At 37.5% G+C, this 13,728-nt stretch overlaps 1 protein-coding gene across 5 annotated transcripts in view; it reads left to right on the top strand.

Annotated features, from left to right (window-relative positions):
- Positions 1 to 13,722, top strand: part of KLHL32 (kelch like family member 32) — a 98,155-nt gene extending 84,433 nt beyond the window's left edge. For 4 of the 5 annotated variants that reach the window (XM_058175016.1, XM_058175027.1, XM_058175036.1 and 1 more), the window contains 4 exons: positions 6,939 to 6,997; positions 9,000 to 9,192; positions 10,314 to 10,408; positions 11,313 to 13,722. In XM_058175016.1, the coding sequence (XP_058030999.1) occupies positions 6,939 to 6,997; positions 9,000 to 9,192; positions 10,314 to 10,408; positions 11,313 to 11,474 (509 nt within the window). In that variant the 3' untranslated portion in view covers positions 11,475 to 13,722. Of the gene's footprint in view, positions 1 to 6,938; positions 6,998 to 8,999; positions 9,193 to 10,313; positions 10,409 to 11,312 lie in introns of those variants that run through there. The other variant, XR_009154134.1, reaches the window with a different exon arrangement.
- The last annotated feature ends 6 nt before the right edge of the window (positions 13,723 to 13,728 follow it).

Here is a 13,728-nt window from a genome sequence, read left to right as displayed (position 1 = left end):
CCGCGCAGATAAATAAGTGTGTTTTAAACTCGCAACGAAAGGTTAATCTTGATATCATATCATTATTCCCTTTCTTTCTTTCAGAAAGTTGCATAAAGAAATTAAAGCAATTGCTCTTTTTATTGTCCCAGTTTACAATGGTAACATGCTTCTTTTTCTGATACTATTTATACATTTTCTATTTACTACTGATCTTCCTTCCTTCCCTCCCTCCCTCCCTCCTTTCATTCGCTGTGGCCTATAGTATTTTGCAAGTCTGGCCATCCAAAAGGTCATTTATAAGCTTGCTAAATATGAATGGGAGAAATTGAATTTCCCATTTTTTTAAAAAAAACTGGAACATTTAAAAAAAAAAACTTTTGCTGCAGCACTTAGGATAAACCTAAGTGTTGAAAATAGATGCAGATAGGAAATTGTAACACAAATGTCAGACAAATCTGTAGAAAACAGTTAAGATGCATATTATCCTCCCAGGGAGAGGGGGTGGAGGGAGACCGAAAGGAGTAAAAGCAGCAGAAAGCAAGACTTCCAATCTATTAAATATACTTGTTGGCAGGGAAGGCATGGGATGTCTCTCTGCAAATGCAGTGATTGCAGGGGGCAATGTAGCAGCATGTGGCAGCCTAGCTTGCGAGCAGACAAATCAGCTTGATGACTTTCAAAGCCAGGGATTCTGCTGCAGGCAAAGGGTATTTGATCTAATGGGTGGGGGATTAAAACATATAGAGAGCGCTATTCATTTTACTCCTATTTTGTGTAGTCAAATCTGTATGCAAATCCATAGCATCTCATTTTGCTAGATTTTTTTTTTTTTAAAGGATGCTAAATAAGTATCGGTTTTAGGCATGCATGTGGTATGTGAAAAAAACTAAACCTGCAGAACAAGAATGTTCCAATTATTAAAAAAAAATGTACACCCTATACTCCGAAGCAAATATCTTAATGGCACCCAGTCCGACAATTATGCTTTTTACAAAAGCACAATTGGGATTTGCATAATTTTCATTCCCGAAAAAGCTTGTTTTAAGAAAATGTAGAGCCCAATTTTTAATCTTCGTTTTAAATGCTATGTACCCTTTGCTCACGTCTCTGCAATTACTTGTCTTCCAGCTTTTCTAGCCCTATGCCTATCCCCCCACCTCACACACACAGACACACCAATATCTCTATTTCAACCAATAGCAGTAATCAGCCGTCCTGTCTATAACTTCATTGTGCTTGCTGATCTTTTAACCGTCTTTATATTGAATTTTTATGCCCTGCTTTATTGGGACACAAATTCCTAGAATTCTCAACCTGTGTGGCTAACGCCTATGTTGACTAAGAATTTAGGAATCTATAGTCCCAATATATCCTGAATGCCAGTTTACTGCATATATTGGCTTGCAGGATTGTCTTTAAATTAGAGATCGTGCCCTTACATAGTAGACCATACTTGGAGTAAAACTGTTATTTTGCTTATATTTGTGGCACAGTGGCCAAAATGTGCCAGAATTAATTGATACTGCCTTTATTATAGTAAAGGAATATTGCATATGATACTGGTATGATTTAAGCTACTATATTTATTCCTTCTTTTTTAAACTAAAACTGTTGTGGGAAAGCCTCAATTGACATTTGAAATAAGTTTCTGTAGGCCCATTTGTGACCCCCAAGGCAAATTTTGAACTTTGCAACTTTGAACATGGGAATAAATAATAAACAGTCCAGATTATAGGATGAAATCAAAACAAAAGACCATGTTGTACATTTGTGACACTAAGAGAGAAATGTAGCAGGATTGATGAAATACAAATATCACAGTGGATCTGTAGATTTTAATTGTGGATGAAAGGGATAAATGTGTGTCAGACAAAAACTGGCTTTTCTAAATTGCTAGATAACGCTCTAGCCTCGTGTAATGCTTCAGTGAATGATGATAATGAAAAATAAGAATTTTTTAAAGGAAAAATAGCACATTATTCCAAATGAATGTGATCTTTGACAAAAAATTATTCCATTAGGTGAGACAAATGGATGGATAATTATGAGATGAGAGTACAAAAGCAAGAAGGGACCATTCAGACACCCAAGGTGAAGGTGAATCAGAAGGGTTAGTCGGGAATATTTGCTTAGAAGATTCATTTTTAATGCATACAGGTAGTCTTCGATTTACAACAATTCATTGAGTGACCATTCAAAGTTACAACGGCACTGGAAAATGACTTATGACCATTTTTCACACATGACTTTTGTAGCATCCACATGATCATGTGATCAAAATTCAGATACTTGAAAACTGACTCATACTTATGACCATAGCTGTGTCCTGAGGTCATGTGATCACTTTTTGCAACCTTTTGACAAGCAAAGTTATTGGGGAAGCCAGATTTACTTAACCACCATTTTACTAACTTATTAACTGTGGAGATGCACTTAACAACTGTGGCAAGAAAGATCATAAAATGGGGCAAAACTCATTTATTTATTTATTTATTTATTTATTTATTTATTTATTTATTCACACTTTTATACCGCCCTTCTCCGAAGACTCAGCAAATAAAACGACAATAATACAAAAAACCATTTAAAATACCATAACAAAATTAAAAATCTAATTAAACTGCTGTATACTTAAAACTATTAGGTAAAAAATACAAAGATAAAACCCCTGTTAAAAACCCGCTAAAATCCCCAATTATTAAAATCAATCAATCAGGCCAGCCCCGCTTGGTGAAAAAAGAAAGTCTTGAGCTCGCGTTTAAAGGTCCGAAGGTCAGGGAGTGAGACGTTAACAAATGTCTCACTTAACAACAGAAAGTTTGAGTTCAATTGTGGTCGTAAGCCAAAGACTACCTCTAGCTTAAACAAAACAATGGATACAAATCTTAGAAGCATAATTGATTAATTCTTTATGATGTAAGGCAGTGGAAGATAAGGGGTGATGAAAGAGAAAACAAATTACAGTGAAAGTACAGCTCACAAAGTCTGAGAAAGTATTAGAGAACATATTAATCTCTCAATGGAATGTATGAAGAATGGATGTAAGAAAAGAATGTTTTGGAAGCTGCTTTGAACAGAGTGAAAAGACTTACGTTACAGAATGCCACAGATGTCTTTGCAGTTACGCTAATGAGAAGCATGAGAAAGGATGCTTAGTGCAATGATGAAGTGAAATAAACTGTGGATGACATCTATAAGATAATGAGTGCAAACATTAGGACAAAGGAAACATATGAGTTGTGTAGAATTAAAAAAAACTGCAAAGATTAAAAAGGGCAGAGAGTACTCAAAACAGTTTTGAGGGAATAATTTTAAAAAATATGTTTTGGAACTGGATGAAAAGGAGCAAGCAGTGAGTCTCTAGCAGATGAATGGAAATAACAATAATGAAATTATTTAAAATGAAATTGAAGTGGGGGAATTGGCAGAAGTGGATTTTAGAGATTTGTAAAGGAATGATTGATTCATCAGAGCTGAATAGAAATAATGCTACAAATGTTAAGGTCCAAGTTGGGGGTGTGGGAAATAATTGGCAACAAGGAAGACATATATGCTTTGAGAATACTGAAAAATAGTAAGACCACAGGTATTTATGGAGAAATGTTAACATGATTTTTTTAAAAAAAATTGTACTTATGACTGAGAGTAGAATGACAGTTGCTCTCTTATACAACGGGAAAGGTAACGAGTAAAATGCATATATTAGAGCAGTATTGGTTTATTAAACTTGCCTGAGACCATGTTTGGCAGACTTTGGGGACATCAGAAGATCCCCTTGCTGGCATTTGTAAGTAATTTGTTAGGTATTTTCAGGAGAAAAATCACTCATTTTTATTTTGAACTGTATATTACATTGGTCAAGTCTTATATGAGGTGACCAAGGTCTTGTGAGGTTCTTTTGAGCCTTTAATGCTTAATTTTCCTGAGGATCATCTATGGGATGAGCTCAGCCACTTGCAACTTAGATCCTTTCCCTTATGAATGATTTGTGCAGCCAAAAAGAACATGATTTTATGTCGGTTCAGGAGGTGGTAGAGGGATTTTTGGTGGAAGGATTCTTGCCATATGTTTTTAAGTAGGCAGTACAGTGTGCGCTTTTAAAATATCTATTCCTTGATCTAGCCATCTTAGACGTTTTACAATTTTTTGGTAAATACAGATGTTAAAGGAGGAAGGAGATGTTAAAAACCTGCACTTCTGTGTGGGGTATTTCAAAGCTTGGTCCTTCCCCCATTTTATTTAAAATCTACATGAAACTGCCAAACAAAACTTATTTCATTCTTTGACAAATTTGTAGACCAGAAAAATGCTGTGGACATAGTATACCTGGATTTCAGTAAGGCATTTGACAAAGTTCACCACAACCTACTTCTCAGTAAGTTAGAAAAGTGTGGGATAGACATCATCACCACCAAACGAATTCATAATTGACAAACTGCACTCAACCTGTAGTTCTTAATGGAACTACATCTAAATGGAGGGAAGTAACAGTGGCGTACCCCAAAGTTCTGTCCCAGTATCCTTCAATATCTTCATAAATAATTTAGATGGGGGAATAGAAAGGAACGCATCAAATTTGCAGATGACACCAAGCTCACAGGAATAGCCAACACTTCAGAAATAAGGCTTCAGATCCAGAAGAATCTCAACACACTTGAAACCTACTTTCTTTCTTTCTTTCAGCTTTCTTTCGTTGGGGGTGTTACTTGGAACCCTGACATTGGCCCTATCAAACAAAATAAAATTCAGTTGTAAGAAAAGTAAAGTTTTACACTTAAGAAAGAAAAAACAAATGTATAGTTATAGAAGAAGTGCAGCCTGGCTCAATAGCAGTAACTGTGAGAGGGATCTTAGAGCCCTAATTTCCTGACAGTGAGAACAATTAACCGGTGGAACGGGTTGTCTTCAGAAGTTATGGATGCTCCATCACTGCAGGCTTTTAAGAAGAGATTGGACAGCCATTTGCCCAGAATTGTATAGGGTCTCCTGCTTGTGCAGAGGCTTTGACTAGAAGAACTTTCAACTCTGTTATTCTGATAGGAGAGATCATCATTCAGTTTGGGATCAGGTATTGTCATTATAGCAATAGCAATAGCACTTAGACTTATATACCGTTTTACATCATTTTACAGCCCTCTCTAATCAATTTTATTGCCCCCAACAATCTGGGTCCTCATTTTACCAACCTCAGAAGGATGGAAGGCTGAGTCAGCCTTGAGCCTGGTGAGATTTGAAGTACCAAATTGCAGTCAGCCAGCAGTCAGTAGAAGTAGGCTGCAGTACTGCACTCTAACCACTATGCTACCATAGCTCACTATTATGGTGATAGTGTCCAACTTTAGATTAATTAGAAGTATTGACTTTTAGTTAAAGTCATATAGGCAATACAGTAGAAGTCTTGATCAGCACATAAAGCCTATGAGAGACTGGTTGAGGTGAAATTGACTATACCCAATTCCAGCAAAGTGGACATAGAAACTTTCTGGTACCATAGATGTTCCATCTGTTACTCTAGATGGGATGGAACTACTGAGGGAACTGGTGTGCCATCTAAAAATTGGCTTGAACTCATGGCTCCTGCTGGAACAACAAATAGCAATGCCCCAATTTATTCAACAGTTCTACCTAGTTTAGTCTCTTCCCGCGCATCCTAAGTTTAACCAAGAAATATCTCTTTGTTTTACTTCGTATTTTCTTATTAAAAGCCCATCATTTTGATTGACTTCTTTTTAATGTTTCCCACCCTCTTTCCATCACCTTGCTTGGAGTTTTAAAATAGAATTTAACTATACTCTGGTGTACTGTATTCCTTTATTTGAAAGGTGATATATTTCTAACACCAGAGTGAATTGATTTTCAAGTATAGTAATGCTTATTTGTGATGGATGGGAGAGGTAGTACAGAAAAAGTTATGGTTCTCTTAAAATAACCTAGATTGTCAATATTCTGGAAGTGAACTTTTATTTTAGCAATTTACTCATTAACATTTTGTGGCATCACAGAACAGTAATGGAAAAGTAACGGTTGATAGGGATTGACTGATCAGTTAATAGTTGATATAGTTTAATATTGCTATATATATATTTGTGTATAAACTCACTCACATATAAATCAACCTTTGCATTTTTAACAACAAAAAACCTTGAAAAATGCACCACCCATGAATAACAACAACAACAACAACAAGAGTTGGAAGGGACCTTGGAAGTCTTCTAGTCCAACCCTGCACCACTTCAGACAAATGGTTTTCCAACATCTTCTTAAAAATTTCCGGTGTTGGAGCATTCACAACTTCTGCATAATAAGGCAACCCATAAAATTTTCATATGTTTTAATTTTCACAATTGGCTTATCTAAGGGAGGGACATTTTTCCTGATAGTTTGGTTGGAAATTTGAAGGCAGATTTGTCAATAGTTAAGGTTATCTATGAGTATTTGCAGGATATATGGGTATTTTAAAAAGCTAAGGGGGAAATCTATTATATATATTCATGGAGAAGACAAACCCATTTTTTCCATTTATTTTGGCACCTAAATTTTTGGCTTATCCACAAGTAAATATGGTACATATAATAAATCCTAAACCTTAGAAAGATTTTTAAGGTTTCTTGACACATTAGGAACAAAATACTGCATATTTTTGTGAGTTGGCTTATATAAGAGATCCTTCCACAGCATGCACACATACAGATACCCCTCCCCACAAAATGCACTGGGTGACCATATTCTTAGGTTTTAAAATATGTATCTTGTTTTAGCTGGCAGTGATTTAATCCAATCAAATCCGCATCATTTTATATTATTAACTTATAAATAGAATAAATAGGCTGGAAAGACTTCTGAACTCAGCAATTTTCTTTTCTACATTAGCATGCTTTCTTACTAATAAATAATTTCCCATGGACCCTTCCCAACTGGGTTTAATGTTTGTGTAACACTATGAATGTTTGTTACAGGAGGAGTGACAAACACGGCACAGTATCAGAACAGGCTAATGGTGTATGATCCAACCCAGGTAAGCTTATATTCATTCTGTTAGTCTAGAATGACTAGCTCTGCTTCTCCAATAACTTCTGCACTGTAGTTTGTGTGAATGCATGTGAGAGCCCAAAGGCAAAAAGACATACTGCTTTTCTCTCTCTCTCACACATTGACCTCATGTTCCATGTACTTCAATGAGGTGGCAAGGGAAGGTGTATTATTTAATTGTGCAGCATCTCTCCGCAGCCAGGTGCTGTCTGTCCTTGTTTGCTGAAAGAATCGTGTTCTTGAGCTTTATCAGTGGTTGTAAATATAAGATTTCGCCTGAGATTAGCATCCTTTATAGGCCCTACCCAGGTTCTTCTGAGTTTTTTACATGGAATTCCTCAGACTGAATCTTATGACTTAGTCCCCAGGTTAAGAATGAGTTCTGCTCCCAACTTTATCTTTAAGCCAGAATTGTATATGAGCCTGAATTTGCACTCAAAACCAGAGTACCTATTACTAACAAAGGTGTTGTCCTCCCTTGAGCCAACAAACCGCAGAAGCCTTGCAATGCATTCAGGAAGTGCTGAAAACAGGCTACATATAAAAATGTGTGGCTTCAGGGGTTGCTGAAATCATTGTACGGTTCCAGTGGTTTGTCAGGAAGAAGAGGAAGGAGAATGCCATTCACCTTTTTTAGTATTAGACCGGCGGTTCGAATTACCATGTTATCCAGAAGAAAATACAGGTCCTTCGTATAGGGACCACTGGTATGAGTGTTGGGTACAGAATTCCAGAACCTGTGCTCTGCTTTGTCATAGTATAGTAAGCATTTCTACTGTCGAACTGAGCCCTTTGGCCTCAATTGGACAAGTATAGCCAGAAGGCTTACTTTGTATGCAAAGACTTGCTCATACGGTAAATGTTGCCCCCCCACTCTGAAGAAAGGCTATCTCTGTTTAAACCTTCAAATGTCAAATGTTCCCCTTTTTCATGTGTCCTCCCCAACCCCCCAACCCTGGTCTGCCGCAGTCTCCCCTGGGCTGCCACATTTTGGCTGCTCTCAAACTCTATCCCCGCAGGCTGCGCTAACAATGAAAAGGCAGCGAGTTCGGGCTAGCATTCTTACAGCAAGGGTTGCTTCATGGTTTTACTCACATACATGTTTATTTTTTATTTTTATCTAAAAAAAATCTGCTGGCAGATTGTACGGCGGGCACTCGAAGCCCCTCGCATCTGCCTGCGTCTTGCACAGAATCTCAATAACTCTATCTCGTTGGGTGCTTGTGCCTGTTTCTGCGCAAGGCCTTTGTGGTGTGCTGATAATGTCTACCATCTGCCACCAAGCACATCGCTACCTGCCAACAGGCAGGCTGGGGTGACCTCTGCTTCTCCACTGCTGATTAGTATTCACACACTGACTTATTAGGAATGACCCCACCCCCGTTTCTTTGCTTTTGCAGTGCTTGGCGGCTTACCTGGCAGTCACTGCTGTGAAGGAAGCTAAAATATAATCAGGGGATGCAGGCAGGCTTTGCAAAGCAGATGGTGTCTATAGTCCTGTGTCAAGGGAATGCACTGTAAATGCAAATACTAATTTTTCCCAATCAGGTGCTGCGCAGTTTAATGGATAGCTATACGTTTGGAAGGGCTACATCGAACAATTGTTTTCTGACTTCTGCTCTTTGACACTCGCCACTTAACAATGTTTCAAACAGCTCAAAATAGTTTTCATGCTGGCCTTAAATATTGCTACTCATCAAAATGATAAAATAGCTTAGAAATAATAGAAAATTGGTCTTTTTTTTTTTTTTTTTTTTGGTCCTGGATGAAATTTCATTAAACTTGTATTTTTCAGTGATTATGCTACAAACAAAAAGGCATTTTGGGGTGTTTTTTTCTTTAAAAGAAATGATGCAGTTTTATGCAAGATGTGTTTGGATAGCAGGTGTTACAAGTGTGTTTCGGCGGTACTGGTGACTGGGAAATCAACCCACCTAAAATGTTTGTGGTGTGTAGGAATTAAAGTTTTCTTTTGTGTGCTTTTGCAGAATAAATGGCTCAGTCGCAGCCCCATGTTGCAGAGGAGAGTCTACCATTCCATGGCTGCTGTTCAAAGGAAACTCTATGTTTTAGGGGGCAACGATCTAGATTACAACAATGACAGAATTCTTGTCCGCCACATAGACTCCTACAGCATAGATGCTGACCAGTGGACCCGGTGTCATTTCAGCATGTTGACAGGCAAGTGTTCTTAGCAGAATGTGTCAAACCTGTAGGAGAAATCCTATTTTGAACTGGAGAGGTATATTACAAAAACAAACAACCCGTCCCATCTTTGGCTGACATCGAAATGCTAAGCAAGGCTAGACCTGCTTAATAATGAGTGAGATAGCAGGAAGTAGCAGGAAGTATCAGGGTTGTTGGCTAGATTGTGAAGCTGAAATGAAATGAGGTGGCAATGGCAAAGCATTTCAAGATCATTTTGGAAGAAAATTACAGTCCATGTGTCAACTTCAAACCGAACCTGGCAGCAGCCATTTTTCCTTTCCTCAGTTGCCACACAGAAAGGGAAGGGGGGGAAGGGGGTTAGAATGCCTTTCCAGACAAAACTGAAAGCTTTCTCTTGAGAACCAAGATCATCTCTCTACTGTCAACAGGTAAGGTTGGGGAAGGAGTGCCTGGAGAGCCCTATTAACCCAATTGGCCAATGTGATCTGTGACATTTGGGGATGGGATATTTCTTATTTTAATTATACTGAAGCTGTGGGAAAGATTTAGAGTTGGTTTTCCTTTGAAGCTGTGCCGATATGATATACTCAATAAAGAAGACCTTTGAGGAAGGATCCTAGTTTCAGAGTTCTGATTTGCTTGGGTTCGCCTTGACATTAAACCAATTCTCATAAATCTACCCTGGGATCCTGAGCCCCGGCCACCCAACCAACACCACCGGGGGGGCGGGGGCAGAAAAGACTTGGGGATGATTGGAAATGGAGTAGATGGGGGAAGTGGTCGCTAACCCTATTAACTGATTAAATCACCCGTTGAGCTTGATTTGGAACTTTTTTCCTCTCAAGAGATCTCAGTCTTCATGACCACTACAGTGCCTTGCACCTTATATGGTATACCTAACATTACTAAACATAGTTGCATGCAAAATTCCATCCAGAAGAAACTTTTAAAGAATCAGCTGGCGGGACAAACATGTATTGCATTTGCAGAAAAATATACAGTCTCCTTGTGCATGTCAAGTTAAAATTAACTGAGACTGTCACAGCATTAGATGTGTGGCATTGTGCTGTAAAGGCATTCTGACGTTTAATAGTAAGTTAATGAAATTCATGGTTTATTTTTCTCTTTATCAGGCCAGAATGAATCTGGAGTGGCTGTGCACAATGGCAGAATATATTTAGTTGGTGGCTACTCAATTTGGACAAATGAACCCTCAGCATGTATCCAGGTAACTGTCCTTTTGATAGCTTTCAAATTGTTCTGATGAGGCATGCTTTGGTGAGGAATAGGAACAAGAAAAGATTTAAGAAAACTATTGGACCCTTTCGCTAATTATTTTTATGAAAATGTTTAAGTGGGATGCATAATGATGTAGCCATGTGCAGTTTTATATTAAGTGTACTTAATCGGATACTTTAGATCACCAAGGAGCTTTTTGGTGAATTTCTGATTAAAAATAATGGCATGAATATTACAGCTTCACTGTATACTTGAATTTTTTAGAATATCACTTAGCTTTAGGTGTTTTTTTAAAATATCCAGTAGTTTTTTGAATAGTATACAATGTTCATTTTAATTATATAATCCACAGTGCATAGAAAGCCAGTCTGGTCTAGTGTTCAAGGCACCGGGTTAGAAATTTGTGAGTTGCTGCCCCACTTAGGTCTCAAAGCCAACTGTATGCTCTTGGGCCACTCATTCTCTCAGCTCTAGGAAGAAGGCAATGGGCAAACCTCTTCTGAAAACCTGGCCAAGAAAACTGCAGAGAATTGTCCTGGCAGTAGCCAGGAGTCAACATTGACTCAAAGGAACCACAACCTAAATGGGGCCTCACCTTTGATATTTCTTATATGAGGTTTTGTAGTTTGCTTTGAATAAAATAGCAGACTTAATTTTAACCATGGGTGACGCAGTGGTTAGAATGCAGTATTGCAGGCTAAGTCTGCCCACTGCCAGGAGTTCAATCCTGACTGGCTCGAGGTTGACTCAGCCTTTTATCCTTCCGAGGTTGGTAAAATGAGGACACAGATTGTTGGAAATAATACGTTGACTCTGTAAACCACCCAGAGAGCTGTAAAGCACTGTAGAGCAATATATAAGTCTAAGTGTGATTGCTATTTTTCCTTACACAGGTGCTGGATGTTAGTAAGGAAGGAAAAGAAGAAGTTTTCTATGGGCCTTCCCTGCCTTTTGCTTCAAATGGAATTGCAGCCTGTTTTCTTCCTGCTCCTTACGCCACATGCCCAAACCTGCAGCCTTTGCAAGTGCCTCATCATAAGATGGGCAATGTATGAGAAAAGGAACCTGGCCACAAGAGAACAAGCTACTTCATTCATCCTGATTGTGTCTTTACATCAACAAAATGAAAGGTTGTGGAATCTAACCTTGTATTAAGTGCAGTAGAAGCCAAAAAGCAACAAAAGGTGGCAGAATTACACCGGTCTCTGGTCTTCAAGTGGCTTTTACTATGTTTGCCTATTAAGAATCTTTCTCCAAGTATTCCAAAAAACATTTTTTTGCACTTTAATCCCTTGCTCCTTGTTTCTGTCATTTTCACTGCCTTGCAAAAAAGTATGCAAAGGAAATTTAAAGAATTCCACCTTTCAGAATGTGGGCTAACAAGCTACAAGGCGCTTGGACTGTTGAATTCTTGAAGGTTTTTTCTTGGGGTTTTGTCCTTGGAATTAGAACTGTTGAAAATACATACTGTTGTGTCAACAACTCTTACTTGCAAAGGTGCTTGTAACCTACTGGCTATTTCTCATACTTGCCTCACAGATCAGACACGGGCTAAAAATTGGAGTCACATAGATATAGTTTTACTTGTGGAAAAGGCAAACGTGGCACTATAAAGGAGATCTCATAAAGCCAGAGTGACAACAGGACTTGCTACTTGGACCATGTATGTTATCTTGCATTGTTGTTTCCTAAGTGAGGTCTGGAAACCATATTTTTTTAACATATTGGAGAAAATAAAGTTTAATTTTACTATTTTTAGTTGTAACAGCTAATACCTAAACATCATCCTGAATTTTTAAAATTAAAAAGCTTGTTTAGGAAGCAATACTTATCAACCTTATCAGAGTAAATTTTAAAGGAGTAAAACTGTAAGGGATTTACAAAAATGTTGAATTTAGATTGATGTAAATTTAAGAGGATCTGTTTCAAGTTTGAAATGAACTAGATCAACCAATCCCAGAAGTGATTTGAGCACAAAGGCTTTTAGGGCGATAAAAAAAAAATGTTCATTTCAAATTTGGAGGAAAAAAATTGAACTCAAAACAGGGAATTTCAATTTTATGTGAAGCATTTTGCATACCACTGTAAAGCTGATTGCTGCATGTTCCAAGTTTTCTCCAAAAGGATTCAAATACGTCTGGCTGGATAATTATGATTTTTCTTTTCCAGCTTTTGAAGCTATTTTGTGTAGTTACTACACAAGATCCAGTTCTTAAGTTTTCATAACCAAAAACACCAAAGGCAATATTTTCGTTACTCGGTTACATATTATTTTAGTCTTCTGTTGTTTGATGTATCATTATAGCTAAGACCAAAGAAGTGAACCAAGAAATGTAGTAAGTGTAAGATTGGCTGGGTATTTACTTCACAAGCAATGAAAACAACATTCCCAGTGCTTTCCGACAATGAAGAAGCCCAACTTAATTTACAACAGCAGTTGGCGATCTTCTAAATTGCTAATCATATGCAATCTTGGTAACCTGTACCTGAAAATGTAGAATTATTATCCAAGAATTATCATTGTAAGTTTTGGCAATTATATATTTAGATTTTTCAAAACCAATAATTTGATATCAAGTAAGGGGTGTGTGAAATTTCATGAAAGCCAAATGTCATAATTAGCAATTAATGACTTTAGCATAAATGAAACACAGGAAACGAAGAAATCTTGAAACTTAAATCAAAATGGATGAATTTATGGAGATTGGGGGTGGGAAATGCCATATTACTTCCTCACATTTCTCTATAGTCAGGAACATTGTGACTGGCCAGACATTTGGTGCATGGAACATTCCCCTTTCCCCAAGTTTCTTTGACAGATAATTTTTCTTCCACCATCTTGAAGCACAGCAGCCAGCTTTACATCAAGTATCTTATCTACCGTAGATATAAAAATATGTCACTACTTGAGTCCTTAAGATACCAGGGACTGAACCTAGATCTTCAAATAACTGTGACACACATTCTCTTCAAGGAACAATGATGATTATATAAAAAAAAGAGGGTAAAACATGGCTGTAATTTCCTATTTATCCCCTTTTCAAGAACTGTTAGTATGAGGCTTGAGCTCATTCTGAAAAATCATACGTCTCACAATATTTCCAGTTGTTTAGGCATTATAATTTCATATTAATACATTATGAATTTTTAATTCATTCAAGAGTCACTTAAGTGAGAGGGGAAGTATAGAAATGCGATAAATAAAATAACTAAAATGAATGCCTGAATCTTGAAAAAAAATAGGAAACTGCCATTTTACACTTCTCACAATCTGTTTTAATATATGCAGGGTATCTACAGTAATATTTT

This window comes from Ahaetulla prasina, chromosome 1, assembly GCF_028640845.1.
Source record: "Ahaetulla prasina isolate Xishuangbanna chromosome 1, ASM2864084v1, whole genome shotgun sequence".
Lineage (NCBI taxonomy): Eukaryota > Metazoa > Chordata > Lepidosauria > Squamata > Colubridae > Ahaetulla > Ahaetulla prasina.
This window is presented reverse-complemented; position numbering and strand designations above follow the sequence as displayed.